The sequence below is a fragment of the Pan troglodytes genome, chromosome 17, assembly GCF_028858775.2.
Source record: "Pan troglodytes isolate AG18354 chromosome 17, NHGRI_mPanTro3-v2.0_pri, whole genome shotgun sequence".
NCBI lineage: Eukaryota > Metazoa > Chordata > Mammalia > Primates > Hominidae > Pan > Pan troglodytes.
In genome coordinates, this window is record NC_072415.2 from 20,190,898 (window position 1) to 20,203,586 (window position 12,689).

The 12,689-nt window shown below is 43.3% G+C and overlaps 1 protein-coding gene and 1 long non-coding RNA gene across 7 annotated transcripts in view; one reads left to right on the forward strand and one right to left on the reverse strand.

Annotated features, from left to right (window-relative positions):
* PIEZO2 (piezo type mechanosensitive ion channel component 2) overlaps positions 1-12,689 on the forward strand; it is a 478,008-nt gene that overhangs the window by 437,359 nt on the left and 27,960 nt on the right. For 5 of the 6 annotated variants that reach the window (XM_016933287.4, XM_016933289.4, XM_054671877.2 and 2 more), the window contains 4 exons: positions 5,142-5,552; positions 6,244-6,502; positions 8,724-8,906; positions 11,720-11,972. In XM_016933287.4, coding sequence (XP_016788776.4) covers positions 5,142-5,552; positions 6,244-6,502; positions 8,724-8,906; positions 11,720-11,972 — 1,106 coding nt within the window. Of the gene's footprint in view, positions 1-2,454; positions 2,620-5,141; positions 5,553-6,243; positions 6,503-8,723; positions 8,907-11,719; positions 11,973-12,689 lie in introns of all 6 variants that reach the window. The other variant, XM_054671878.2, reaches the window with a different exon arrangement.
* Positions 336-6,035, reverse strand: LOC129137849 (uncharacterized). The gene is made up of 2 exons (XR_008540691.2): positions 4,710-6,035; positions 336-1,710 (listed from the first exon to the last, which is right to left on the reverse strand). It is a non-coding gene; the product is annotated as an uncharacterized LOC129137849 (long non-coding RNA).

Genomic DNA, 12,689 nt, shown 5'->3' on the forward strand with positions numbered 1-12,689 from the left:
GCAGTGAGCTGTATTTCTAATTTCCAAATCATCGTTTGTCTACACTGTAGTCTCCAGGGAGCCATGCTGATTGCTGGAAAGGTAGTAACCCTCCCTAGAAGAGGTTCTGCGTGGAAGTCATTGGGAAGGGTCTGGTGGCCAGGAGGCTGCCACTCCCCAGTGAGGTCATGCTCACCCAGTGTGGCCAGTGCCCTTCATGGCCCCTGCTCTGAGGCCAGTGGCATGAATTTTACCTTTAAGCAGACAGTAGACAGAGTCTGGGTGGGATCCTAACAAGTGGATTTGTAGTCCCTTTGACTTACGAGAATAGTCACGGTTTCTTTCAAATCCAGATGTAAAATGGCAAACATTTTTTAATGGTTGCTTTATATAATCAGATAACACAGAAAACATTAATTAACATTCTGAGGGGCATTCCCAGGTAGGAGGTGGTTAATATTTTAAATATGTCCTCTGAGGGGTTGCTGTGTGTTCCTGTGGTGCTGGCAGTGGGGGGGCCCGTCAGGCAGGTGATGGCAGCCGTCCCCTTGGGCCTACTGTCAGGGCCTATTTTTATACATTTCCTCCCCTTCCTATTCACTTTTAAACTGTCCTGGATTGTGTGACGTATTAGTTGCCCTACCGGGAACCCAACTGTGTGGGATTATGTAGGTTCTGAGAACTCCATCCAAGAGTTAACAAGATAAACAGGGCTTTTGAATTAGAACCGTCAGTTCCCATGAAGAAAACCTGAGCAAAGCTGCAGGAGACTGCACAGGCTATGGGGTTGCATCTCTGCAAATATTAAATGAAATACAGAAATGCAAAGTCCCCTCATCTCAGAAACATAAAATTGGGGCCCCAGAAAGGGGCACTGATTCATCTAAAACCAAACAGCCAGTTAATGTCAGCATCCCAGTCCTCACTGTGTTCGTCCGATGCTTTTCTAATTTATCTTGTCATTGTCTCCTCATTTTGTCCAGGACATGGTGACATTGTGACATCTAAAAGAGTTAGGGCAAAACAAAAGAAAAGAAAACAAAACAAAACAGCCTCAATGTCCTTATTAGAGAGTATTTTGGTTGCTCACAGGCTTATCGCCCTCACTGGCTGCCCCTGTCTTGGCCACATAGCTGTGACATGCACAGCAGCATGGCCGGCCCCACTGGAGCAGTTATGGCTTGTGCTCCAGCACATGGGACCTGAAAAACTCTTTTAACAGGTTCCATGAGTGAATAACTCAGATTCACTCCTCCCAAGCTTGCAGTGGTCATTGCATCCTGAACGTCTTCCATCTCTGCCTCCGGATCCTTAGCCAACAGTGTATGGCTGTGCAGGCCAGGCACCTAGTACTCTCCCAGTGAGTTCACTTGATGACAGAGTTCAGCCTACCACGTTCAGCCTGGAAATCAGGCAACCTATATCACTAAAGGTCTGTTTCTGTTCCCTGGGTCAGCCAGCCCATGAGCACACAAGTTGGAAGATAAGTATTCCAGTTGCTTTCTGTAGAGGATCTTTGGGCTGTCTGTCCCTCTTTGGGGTTGAGCCATGTGTGGGAACTGAAACTACGCCTGTGTCACACCTCTGTGTGCTTCCTCTCATGAGCATCCTCACCCAGCAGCATCCTAGGCCTGGATCTGCCATCTTCCCTCGCCAGTCACTGCTCCGTTGGGTACCAGGAGATGAGGGTTTTAGGCAGTGGGTTCTCTCCATCATGGCATCCAACAAGCCCTAAAACATGATCCAGAAGAAAAATTAGGCAAAATGAAAAGTTAACAGACAAAATGACTCTGCCATTGCTCAAATTCCTTTGTTCTTTCCTTTACAGCCTTTTATTTTATTTCTGATGTTGGTTTATATCCACTGCATATTAAACCAGCATCCCGACTACATGCAGAGCATCTCATTTGGCTTAACTGAATATCACTCCAAAAATGGGGTGCAAAATTCAGTTTGTTGTCATTCCTGAGTTTCCCCTCTCTAATTCTGAAGACCGTGTTAAAAAGAAAAAAAAGATTGAAATATTTTATGTAAATTCTACATGAGCAGTTATTTCTGTTCAAGCAAGTTGGTTAATAAATGCTCTTAACTCAGGACTGCAAGCTCCAAATAAAGCATATTTTCTTTCATTTAAAAAAAAACCCTCTGTGACGAAGTTATAATTACATAAATTATACTTTGTGAGAAAAATATTGGGACTTGTCATTTTTGTTTCTTAGTCCCACCCAGAGAGTGCCATTTTGTAATGTGTCACTAGCCAATATGTTTTTTAAAATCCAGTACTCGTGTGTTTCAAGGTCCTGCACACAGGTCCTTCCCCATCCCTGAGCCCCGCTGCGGTGGCCTTCCTTGTCGGTGGTGTTGGTGTCATGTGTGGTTTGCTGCATGGCAGTGTGTTGGTCAGTTGATCCGTGTGTAACCTGTGTACAACTTGGTGTTTTAACACTGTGTTTCTGTGACTGTTTGCGCTGCTAGCTGCTACACTGAAGCAACCATGCTGTTCTCAAGGCAGTCCACCCTTGATGATTTAGATGGACAAGAAATTCCTAAAACAAGCGAGCGTGCTCGGCCTAGGCTCCGTAAAATGCTCAGCATGGATATGTCCTCCTCATCAGCTGACAGTGGCAGTTTAGCATCAAGGTGCTTAACTTGTGCATGCTTTGTTCTGTCATTTTAATCACCTCTTCCCCCCCTTTATGTCACTGCAAATATAAGTTCTTGTGATGTATGTTTTTATTTCATTTTTATTTTAAGAATCTGCATGACTAACCGAAGCATAATCACCACTGCCCTCTGTGAGATGTAATTGTTCTCAGGACAGCATTATATTAAACTAACCGATCTTTAGTTTTTGTCTGTCAGGAGTTTCTTTAAAAACCCTTATCACAAACATTCTCCTCCATGTTTTCAGTATTTCAAACTTTCCATTTTCAGAGACATAAGCATGTTTCCTCCATAATTTAGAGCTTCTGAGGGCACTACTCAAAGGGGGAACTCTGTTTGCAAAGGTAGAAAACTTCTTCTCTTGATGTAATCAAAAGATGCATGCAGTAGGAAAAATATCTAAAAATCTGTCATAGGTAGTCATTTTTAGTGAATATTAAATAAGTCTGCATGTTATCTGCCTAATTGACATAAAAGTCAGAATATAGTTTACCATTGGTTTTTAAAAAGAATATTATGCAGCAGAACGCATCACCTTTGTAGCCTATAACTTTTATTTTGGGGAAAAAATACTGTGGCTTAAGTTCTCCCAAATCCTACCCTAAAACAGTATTCATTTAGAAATAAAATTATTTGCATACAACCCGAAAACTCTTTTTGAATTGCCTTAGGATGGTGAGGGGGCACAATGAAGTCAACAGCTACACTGTGTTTCTCCTGACACGAATACAGCCTAATCCAAGACAAGTTTCGTTTTGACTGCTCATGGTGGCAAGTCAGAGGGCATCTTCTTTTCACTGGCAGCCGTGTATCTCGGTGCATCCCTGCAGTATGCTGACACCTGGCATTGATGGGAATGCCTTGGCCATTTGACAAAGTCCTCTGGCGGGCATGTGCCTGCCATGCCAGTCCATTTTCTTGACCTCTGAAGGTACCCTCCACCCCTTGGTGCCACAAGAGATCCAAACCAAAGGGAGCATGATTAGGACTGATGACAGTCTTACTGGCCATGAGACCTGGTGCGGGGTTGGCTCCAGTAGTCTGCAAGTTCCCTGGGCAATGGCTCAATGGCATGGCCCTCCTAGGAAGTATATCTAATTGAGGTAAGTCTTAGCAAAAATCTGTTTTGGGCTGGCATTTCACCAGCCCGTACATGATGTGCGCACTCAAGGACACAGCCCTGGGGATTCTGAACACCTGATCGGGCATCAAAAGCTCAGGCCAATCTGGTTCTTCAGTCACAGGATGCCGTGAGCCACTCTGCCAAGGTTCATTCATTCATTCATTCATCCATATGTCTATACTGGTATATGTGACAAGAAACATGGGTACAGTCTATGCATTTGAGAATCTCGGTGTTTATGGAACCCTGGTGGTCACACGTGCCATTCAGATAAGAGTACATATTTCAGAGTCTAACACGTCATCCTCCCACATCCAAGACAGATTCCCAATCTCCAGGTGGGTTTTGCCCCTCTCCCCTCCATGGCTGGATGTGTCTGAGGTAGAGCAAGCCATGAATGTCACTGGCTGCCCTCTTGTCATTGGCCAACCTTGTCTGCATGGACGTGACAGGGAAAGTTTAAAGGAACAAAAGAAGGAGACAAAGGATATGAGAGAAAAGAACAGAATGCCAAAGGCAGGGAGTGAGGATGAGAGTAAAGAAGCTTCTGGAAAAGGACTACTCAAAGAGGAACTGGTAGAAGAAAGTAAGTAAAGGTGTCGGTAGGAAAGAACAGAAGCGCACCCTGGGGTGGAGTGGGCAGCTGGAAGGGAGAAGGGCCAAGGAGAGCTTGCGTGGGAAGAGAGTGGCTGGAGTCCCACAGGGAAGGGGAAGCCCTGGGCACAGTGCAGGGAGCTGGGACGAGGGTGGAGATTCCGCAGACGGGATGCACAGAAATGCAAAAAAGGCAAAGGATGGAAAAGCAGGGTGGAAGAATAAACATGAAAGAAGGGTGGCATTTTTTATCAAGCACACAGTTGTTCAGTATAGCCAATATTTAATCATTCCCATTCCCCCCTTATGGTCTAGGTGGGTCTGTTGTGTAGGATGGAGGGTAGAATACCTGTTTGCTAAGACTTAGCTCTTGGTCAAAACCTTCAGAGCTTCTGCCCTCCAGAGATGCCCCTCCTTGAAGCAGACAGAGCAGTGGGTAAGCTGTGCTGTGTTGATATGGCAACAGACTCTGGAACCCGAGGCTGTGAATCTAGATACTCCACACTTGTTACGGGGGTGGGTTTTGCTCTTTGAGAGCCACGTGACTGGCTCTGGTTCTAAACTGTGTGTGTGCACTGTCAACATTTGCATTGGAGAGGCTGCTGTTTGCAGTGGCTGCAGAACAGGAGTGATTATCCTAAAAGAACAAAGCAGATGGAATGCAGGGGGGAAAATGGGGCATTTCCTTAGGAGTTCTGATGAGGTCTCTCAGGAATGGGAAAGAACCCCAGGAGTGTGGATGCTAAGACATGGGCTCTGTGCCCACCCTTTCTCCCAACAGTGAGCCCACGCAGTGTACCATGCTGTACTCACGCCAGGGCACCACTGAGACCATCGAGGAAGTGGAGGCTGAGCAGGAGGAGGAGGCAGGGAGCATGGCGCCTGAGCCCAGGGAGGCCAAGGAGTACGAGGCCACTGGGTACGATGTGGGAGCCATGGGTGCCGAGGAGGCCAGCCTCACCCCAGAGGAAGAGCTGACACAGTTCTCCACCTTGGAAGGGGATGTGGAGGCCCCACCCTCCTACAGCAAGGCCGTGAGCTTCGAGCATCTGTCCTTCGGCTCGCAGGACGACTCTGCAGGCAAGAACCACATGGCAGTCAGCCCGGACGACAGCCGCACCGACAAGCTGGGGTCCAGCATCTTACCTCCCCTGACCCATGAGCTGACGGCCAGCGAGCTGCTGCTGAAAAAGTAAGGGTCCAGTGAGCAGATCAGACACATATCCGCAAATCACCACTTAAACATAATGCCCTAATTCTGTATACAGAAAAATTCATATATAGAAAAAAGTTCATCTAGACACTTAGAGCAAACAGACAATTCCAAGACTTCTTGCACTGCAAGTACAAAGCAAACTTCACTCCTACCATGACTGGTTCTAGAACCAGCGAAACCCAGAGCCTTGTGTTGACATTTCTTTCTATAATAAGGTCTGATATTAGGTTGTCTCTGAAGGAAAAACAGGGACATAGGAAGCGGGGAACACAGCAGGGAGGATGGTGCTAAATGAAAATCAGTAATTTGGAGAAATTAAAGAAAGGCATGGCCGGGCGCAGTGGCTCACGCCTGTAATCCCAGCACTTTGGGAGGCTGAGGTGGGTGGATCACCTGAGGTTAGGAGTTCAAGATCAGCCTGACCAACATGGCGAAACTGCCCCTCTACTAAAAATACATACAAAAAAATTAGCTGGGCGTGGTGGCAGGCAGCTGTAATCCCAGGTACTCAGGAGGCTGAAGCAGGAGAATGGCTTGAGTTCAGGAGGCGGAGGTTGCAGTGAGCCAAGATCACGCCATTGCACTCCAGCCTGGGCAACAAGAGCAAAACTCCATCTCAAAAAGAAGAAAAAAAATAGACATATTATCATGTGGTTTGCTTTAACAGGATGTTTCACGACAATGAGCTTGAAGAGTCAGAGAAATTCTACGTGGGGCAGCCCCGATTTCTGCTGCTCTTCTATGCCATGTACAATACCCTGGTGGCCCGCTCGGAGATGGTGTGCTACTTCGTGATCATCCTCAACCACATGGTCTCTGCCTCCATGATCACGCTCCTGCTTCCCATCCTCATCTTCCTCTGGGCCATGTTGTCCGTCCCCAGGCCCAGCCGCCGGTTCTGGATGATGGCCATCGTCTATACTGAGGTAGGCCTGGACGCAGACCCCTGTGGATGGCTTCAGGCGGCTATGCAAGGGGAAGCATACCTTGTGTCCCTGTGCCCTCTCTTGAGACGGGCCTGCCCTGATCCCAGACAGTTTCACATGGAACATGCAGTTCCACAGACATTCTTAGATACACAAATCGTCAGCAGCAACAGTTACCTAGCACTCGCAATTCTAAAAATCTTTTCACACTGCACACCTCACGCACGGCGGGTACTGGCATCATTCCCATTTAACAGATAAGGACACAGCATCAATGAGATTAAATAAATGGCCAAAGTTGCCCAACTGGTGAGGGGTGGGTACGCGTTTGAAGCCTGGTTGCCTAACCTACGATATTAATCGCTGAGACGATAACAGGCTTCTGCGGAGTTGAGCACAATGCCTGGCGCCACCGGGGGTTCAGTGAATGGACCCTGTGTTAAATCATACAGTCCGGCACTTTGGACATAGTTTGAATACATCATACATACTTTTCATTTTTAAACGTAAAAGTAAATTTCCATACGTCGCAACACAAAATTGTACAAGCACCCACTTAGCATCTGAAGGGTGGATGTCAGCCCATTTTCATCCCATGCGGGGTATGAGGAGCCTTCTGCTCACTCTTATGTTCCTGCTTTTCTGTCCTGACCTATTCAACGTAGACAGGATCACGAATGCCCATGAAAACCATAAAGAGACTTAAAAAAAAAAGCTCGATATTCTTGGTGCCTGGATGACCATGGTGCTTTGTGCTCTCAGGTTTGTGAAGAGACTGATTTTCTTCCCTGACTTGTAAGGAAAAGTTTTCACTTTCAACAGTGCTGTAATTACTTCTTAAATGACAGTGCTCATGCTAGATGCACACCCAAAGCCTAGAAGTTTTGTAGCTTATAAGTAATTCAATAGCAAAATTAAAACAAAGCTATACAGTAAAGCATCTCAAAAGTATTTGGTTGAAAGTATTGATAGCATGCATCTTATTTCCATAAGGAAAATAAACGGTGTGAAGTCAAATATATATCTATTACTTGAATTGGCCAATCCAAGTTAATCATTCCTAAACTTTACTTTCATTACATCACTTCAAGATGTAAATGACTGCCTGTTTAGGGAATGGGTGCCAGTCTATAACAATGTGAGTACATTTATCAAATTCCCTTTCTTACCTAGGGCTGAAGTAAGAGGAAGTACCAAGAATGTGGAAAAGGGAACAAGAGCTTCTTGTATAGCTTTCACCTTAAAAATAAAATATTTCTGGCTATAGTCCCAGCACTTCAAGAGGCCAAGGCAGGAGGATCACTTGAGGTCAGGAGTTCAAGACAAGCCTGGGCAACATAGCGCGACCCCATTTCTACAAAAAAATAAAAAACATCAGCCAGGCATGGTGGCTTACACCTGTAGTCCAAGCTACTTGGGAGGCAGAGGTGGGAGGATTGCACCCAGGAGTTTGAGGTTGCAGTGAGCTGTGATTGTGCCACTGCACTCCACCGTGAGCAAGAGGTTGAGACCTCATCTCTAAAAAAATAAATAAAATATTTCTATATAAGTTAAGTTGAGGCTCTCCCTTTTCTTGTCACATTGCACTGAGGACTGAAGTAAGTGGGAAATTCTTGATGTTGATTTACTCTATAATACAAACCACGTGTCAGAAACCAAGAACCCTGCTACACACCAGAATACAAAGATGAATAGAAAGCAAATATTCATTTCTGTTTTTTAGTGGCTCCCAGACTAATGTGGCACACAGATATGATGGAGGAAAGTGAAAACTGCATACATCATAACTGTGTGATATGCTCCTATAGATTGCGAATTAAAGAAATACAGAAACTAGAAAGATACGAGTATGTTCTGTTCATGTTTCCCTAAATAATATATTTAATAGCTGGGTAATTATATCAATATCTAATTAAATAAGCATAATGCCAACACCTCAAAAAAGAGGAAATGACTAATCAAAGAGGTGCCCTGAGGAGTCTGACTGGCCTTGCTGGATCTACAGTGAAAGACACTGTGACAGTTAGACGCTGCTTCTGTCATGAAGTCAATAGTTTGCGAGAATGATAATGTTACTATTCCACACAATTATGTGCCTGCCTACCATCAAAACTGTGAAATGCGGGTCTCTTTCTTAATTGTTATATTGCTCTTTCCCATATACAGGTATATCTATTCCTAAAAGGAGTAATGTTTTAAAATTTCTGTCATCTGTGTGTAGGTGGCAATTGTAGTCAAGTATTTCTTCCAATTTGGGTTCTTTCCCTGGAATAAGAATGTGGAGGTGAACAAAGATAAACCGTACCACCCCCCAAACATCATAGGAGTGGAAAAGAAGGAAGGTTATGTTCTCTATGACCTCATCCAGCTCCTGGCTCTGTTCTTTCATCGATCAATTTTGAAGGTACTGCATGTTAACAATTAATCAGTTCAAGTTGGTCATCTTCCTAGATAACCTGGACCGTAATCTTCCTAGATAATCTGGACATCAGGATTGGTGATGGGGCTGAGGGGCCAGTGAGTGGTATCTACTCATATGTTTAAAAAAAAAAAAAAAGAGAGAGAGAGAGAAAAGAAAAAGGTTACGTTCATTTAGTGGACATTTTTTCCAACACTTGTGGTGCTAAATAATGGAACTTACAATAAATCTGGGAGAATATTTCCCCATGTTTCCAACCTAGGTTAAATGTGTAATCATGAATCCACTTTTGTGGAACATTGCTTGAATGATGTGCAATATTCTAAGGCCAGATACACTAAATTCTGCTTCTGGTTTAAGCCAGAGCATCAGACAGTCACAATGTGCATGGATCATATAGTCTCATCTCCATCCCAGCTTCTGCCTCCCTTCTTCTAGTAGTACTGCTTTCATTGGGTAGCTTCTTGTCATGAAACCACTAGCTGTTGGTGAGAAAACACATATTCTTTAAAGTTGCCCAGTAAAACCCAGAGCTGTGCTTTCTCCTGCTTATTGTGGAGGAGGCCACTCATGATCCTGCTGGAGGAAGGCCTTTATACAGCATGGCCCTGCCTCAGCCTCAGGGACTCCTGTCCTTCTGAGCAACTTCATGGGTTTTTCCTTCTCACATGCTGTGAATTATAAACTAAACTTGTAAATATGCCATTTAATTCTAATAAATAGAAATTATTGCATAGCATAGATTTTATGTATGAATGTACCTCTTGTTACAACCTTACTTTCTTTCCCTCGTCTTAACCTTGTCTTCTTATATAAAATATTTTAAATTCCTTTTATCCAGAAGTGTCTTTCTTAGTCCCTAGAATCCTTTTTAGAACCAGGCTTGGCATAAGTTAATACATACACGTACATATACATACATGCACACATAGATATGTAACAGTGTGTTTAACTTCTTCTGCCCTAGCTCAGTGAGCTATTTCAAACTCGGTTTCATCTGAGTGTACTCTGGTCAGCCTCCTCACTCTAGCTTCCATCACTTTGCAAAGTACCCAAGCCCTCCATTTGGAGGGAGCCTTAGCTGGGTCATTGGGTTGTGGCAGGTTTTTGAAAGCTATGTATCTAAGGAAATCAGTTAGCAAAAATTGAATTTGCCTAAATCTTACAGTTCTTCTGTTGGATATGTTAATTACTTGAATTTATTTAGTATACTGATTTTTGTTATGAACATATTAATAAATGTATTAACCTTGTTTTTTAGTCTTAGAAATTCACTTTTTAAATTTCAGTATTTAATACTCGATGGTATAATTTTGATCACTTCAGAATTCTCTTGCAACCTTTGCATTCTTTTGTAACATTTAAAATTATTATAACTCTTTAGGCACTTTTACTATCTTTTCATCAATGTTCAAATGGCTTAACTGCTGCAATTTTATATTTAAAACATATAATAAAATCTTGGTGTTTCATATTGATCTTATTCTTTTTTTGAAAATTTCAAATATATGAATGTATATGAGATTTGAGGTAATGGCATTATGTTAAAATTTTAATTAAATATATAAAAATAGTTTTTAGAATGATAAATCTTTTCTTAAGAAGACAAGCTACCCCATAGCTTTTGAAAAAATAAATCTTTCATATAATGTTGCTATGAAAACCAAACAATTAAAACTGCAGAAATTTCAAAAGTGCTTGAAACCATCCTGTTTCATACAAATTGCTGTATATTTGATAAATAATTAGAAGAATTGGCAAACAAGTAAATATACTACTGAGAAAGTTGTGAAATAATCTAAATATATGAAGGTTGGCCAAAGAGGAAACAACTCTTAAAATAATAGGAAAGAAATCCATATAAACTGAAAAATCCCATTACGAAAAGCTAAAGTGTTTGTTATGTTTATAAGAATACATTCACTGAATAGGTTTAAGAATAACACATTTACAAATAAACATTTAAGAGTCATCTGTCAAATGAGTGACTGGTGGATTGATCATTCTCGGAGTTGGTTTTGACCAACTGATTTCTGACAAATTGGCCTGGAGCTCTTGTCCTCCATGTACGAGTCAGAGAGAAGACCAGGCAATGTCTTAGGGAGCAAATGCATGGCCAAAGAGCTCAGGGGAGAGCTCCGTCCAACAGCAGCAAGGTCATCAGGGTGACTTTCCATCCAATAAGTCAAGTCACTATAATTTCTTCCTTAGTCCATCTGCCAAAAGCTATCTGTCTCCATCTTAATTATCAGCTAAAATCTTATTGTCTATACCCACCCATCTCTTCCCTACTGGGACCCTCATAAAGCTCTAGACAAGCTTTCTTTTCTTGTGTATTAGTCCGTTTTCATGCTGCTGATAAAGACATACCTGAGACTGGGCAATTTACAAAAGAAAGAGTTTTAATGGACTTACAGTTCCACACGGCTGGGGAGGCCTCACAATCATGGCAGAAAGGGAGGAGGAGCAAGTCACATCTTACTTGGATGGTGGCAGGCAAAGAGAGGAGTGCTTGTTCAGGGAAACTCCCCTTTTTATAACCATCAGATCTCATGAGACTTATTCACTACCACGAGAACAGCATGGGAAAGACCTGCCCCCATGACTCAATTACGTCCCACCAGGTCTCTCCCACAACATGTGGGAATTCAAGATGAGATATGGGGACACAGCCAAACCATATCATCTTGCTTTTCTAATCTTGAAGGACAGTTTGTTGGATGAGATTTTGTAAGACAGAATACCAAGGGTTCCACCTGAAATAGTAGCCTCATTTGTCCCTGTCCCTGCTTTCTCAGTGCCATGGCTTATGGGATGAAGATGACATGACTGAAAGTGGCATGGACAAGGAGGAATCAGATGATGAGCTCTCCCTCGGTCATGGCAGGAGGGACTCCTCCGATTCTCTCAAGTCCATCAACCTGGCCGCGTCTGTGGAGTCAGTGCATGTGACCTTCCCGGAGCAGCAGACAGCTGTCCGGAGGAAGCGCTCCGGCAGCAGCTCCGAGCCATCCCAGAGATCCAGCTTTTCTTCAAACAGATCCCAAAGAGGTATCTGTCAACACAATATATCTAGGCTGTAGTTAGCTCCCAGGTGGCCTTGTTTTTCTGGTGCCTGTGGGTCTGGGGCAAGGGAGTGTATTGGGTGCTATCAAGAGACAGACATTGTTATGTGAAAAGAAAGGGCTTTGAAATCAGAGAAACCCGGGTTCAAATCCTGCCTCAGCTGTGTGACCCCATTACCCAAAACACCTTATTGTATCTCAGGACAAGGGTTTCAGATAATTGTGAAAAATGGCCGGCACACTGCCTTGTACCTAATAAACGCCAGGCTCATGATAATTTATTTTTGTTACATGCGAAAAATCTGCAGGGCGTGTCCAGAGTGCTATCAATCACAATGTATTTTTTAAACATATTTAGATGTAATTGATGAGAACTTTTAGCCAAACTATGGTTATTTCCTAGTCTAGTAATTAATTTTTTCCTAAACAACGAGTACAATCAGAAAGTAGATATGCCTCACAGCTGCCCCTCTTGGAATCACTAGGCTTTTGTATCTATGGGGCTCCTGTCTGAAGCTTTTGTAATTATGGGGCTCCTGTCTGAAGCTTTTATAATTACGGGGCTCCTGTCTGAAGCTTTTGTACTTACGGGGCTCCTGTCTGAAGCTTTCCATGCAGTGGTGTATAGTCATCTTCAGAACCTGCTTTTGAGGCAGATACTGGCAGATTATGTCATATTCATTTTACAATTAGAGAAACTAGA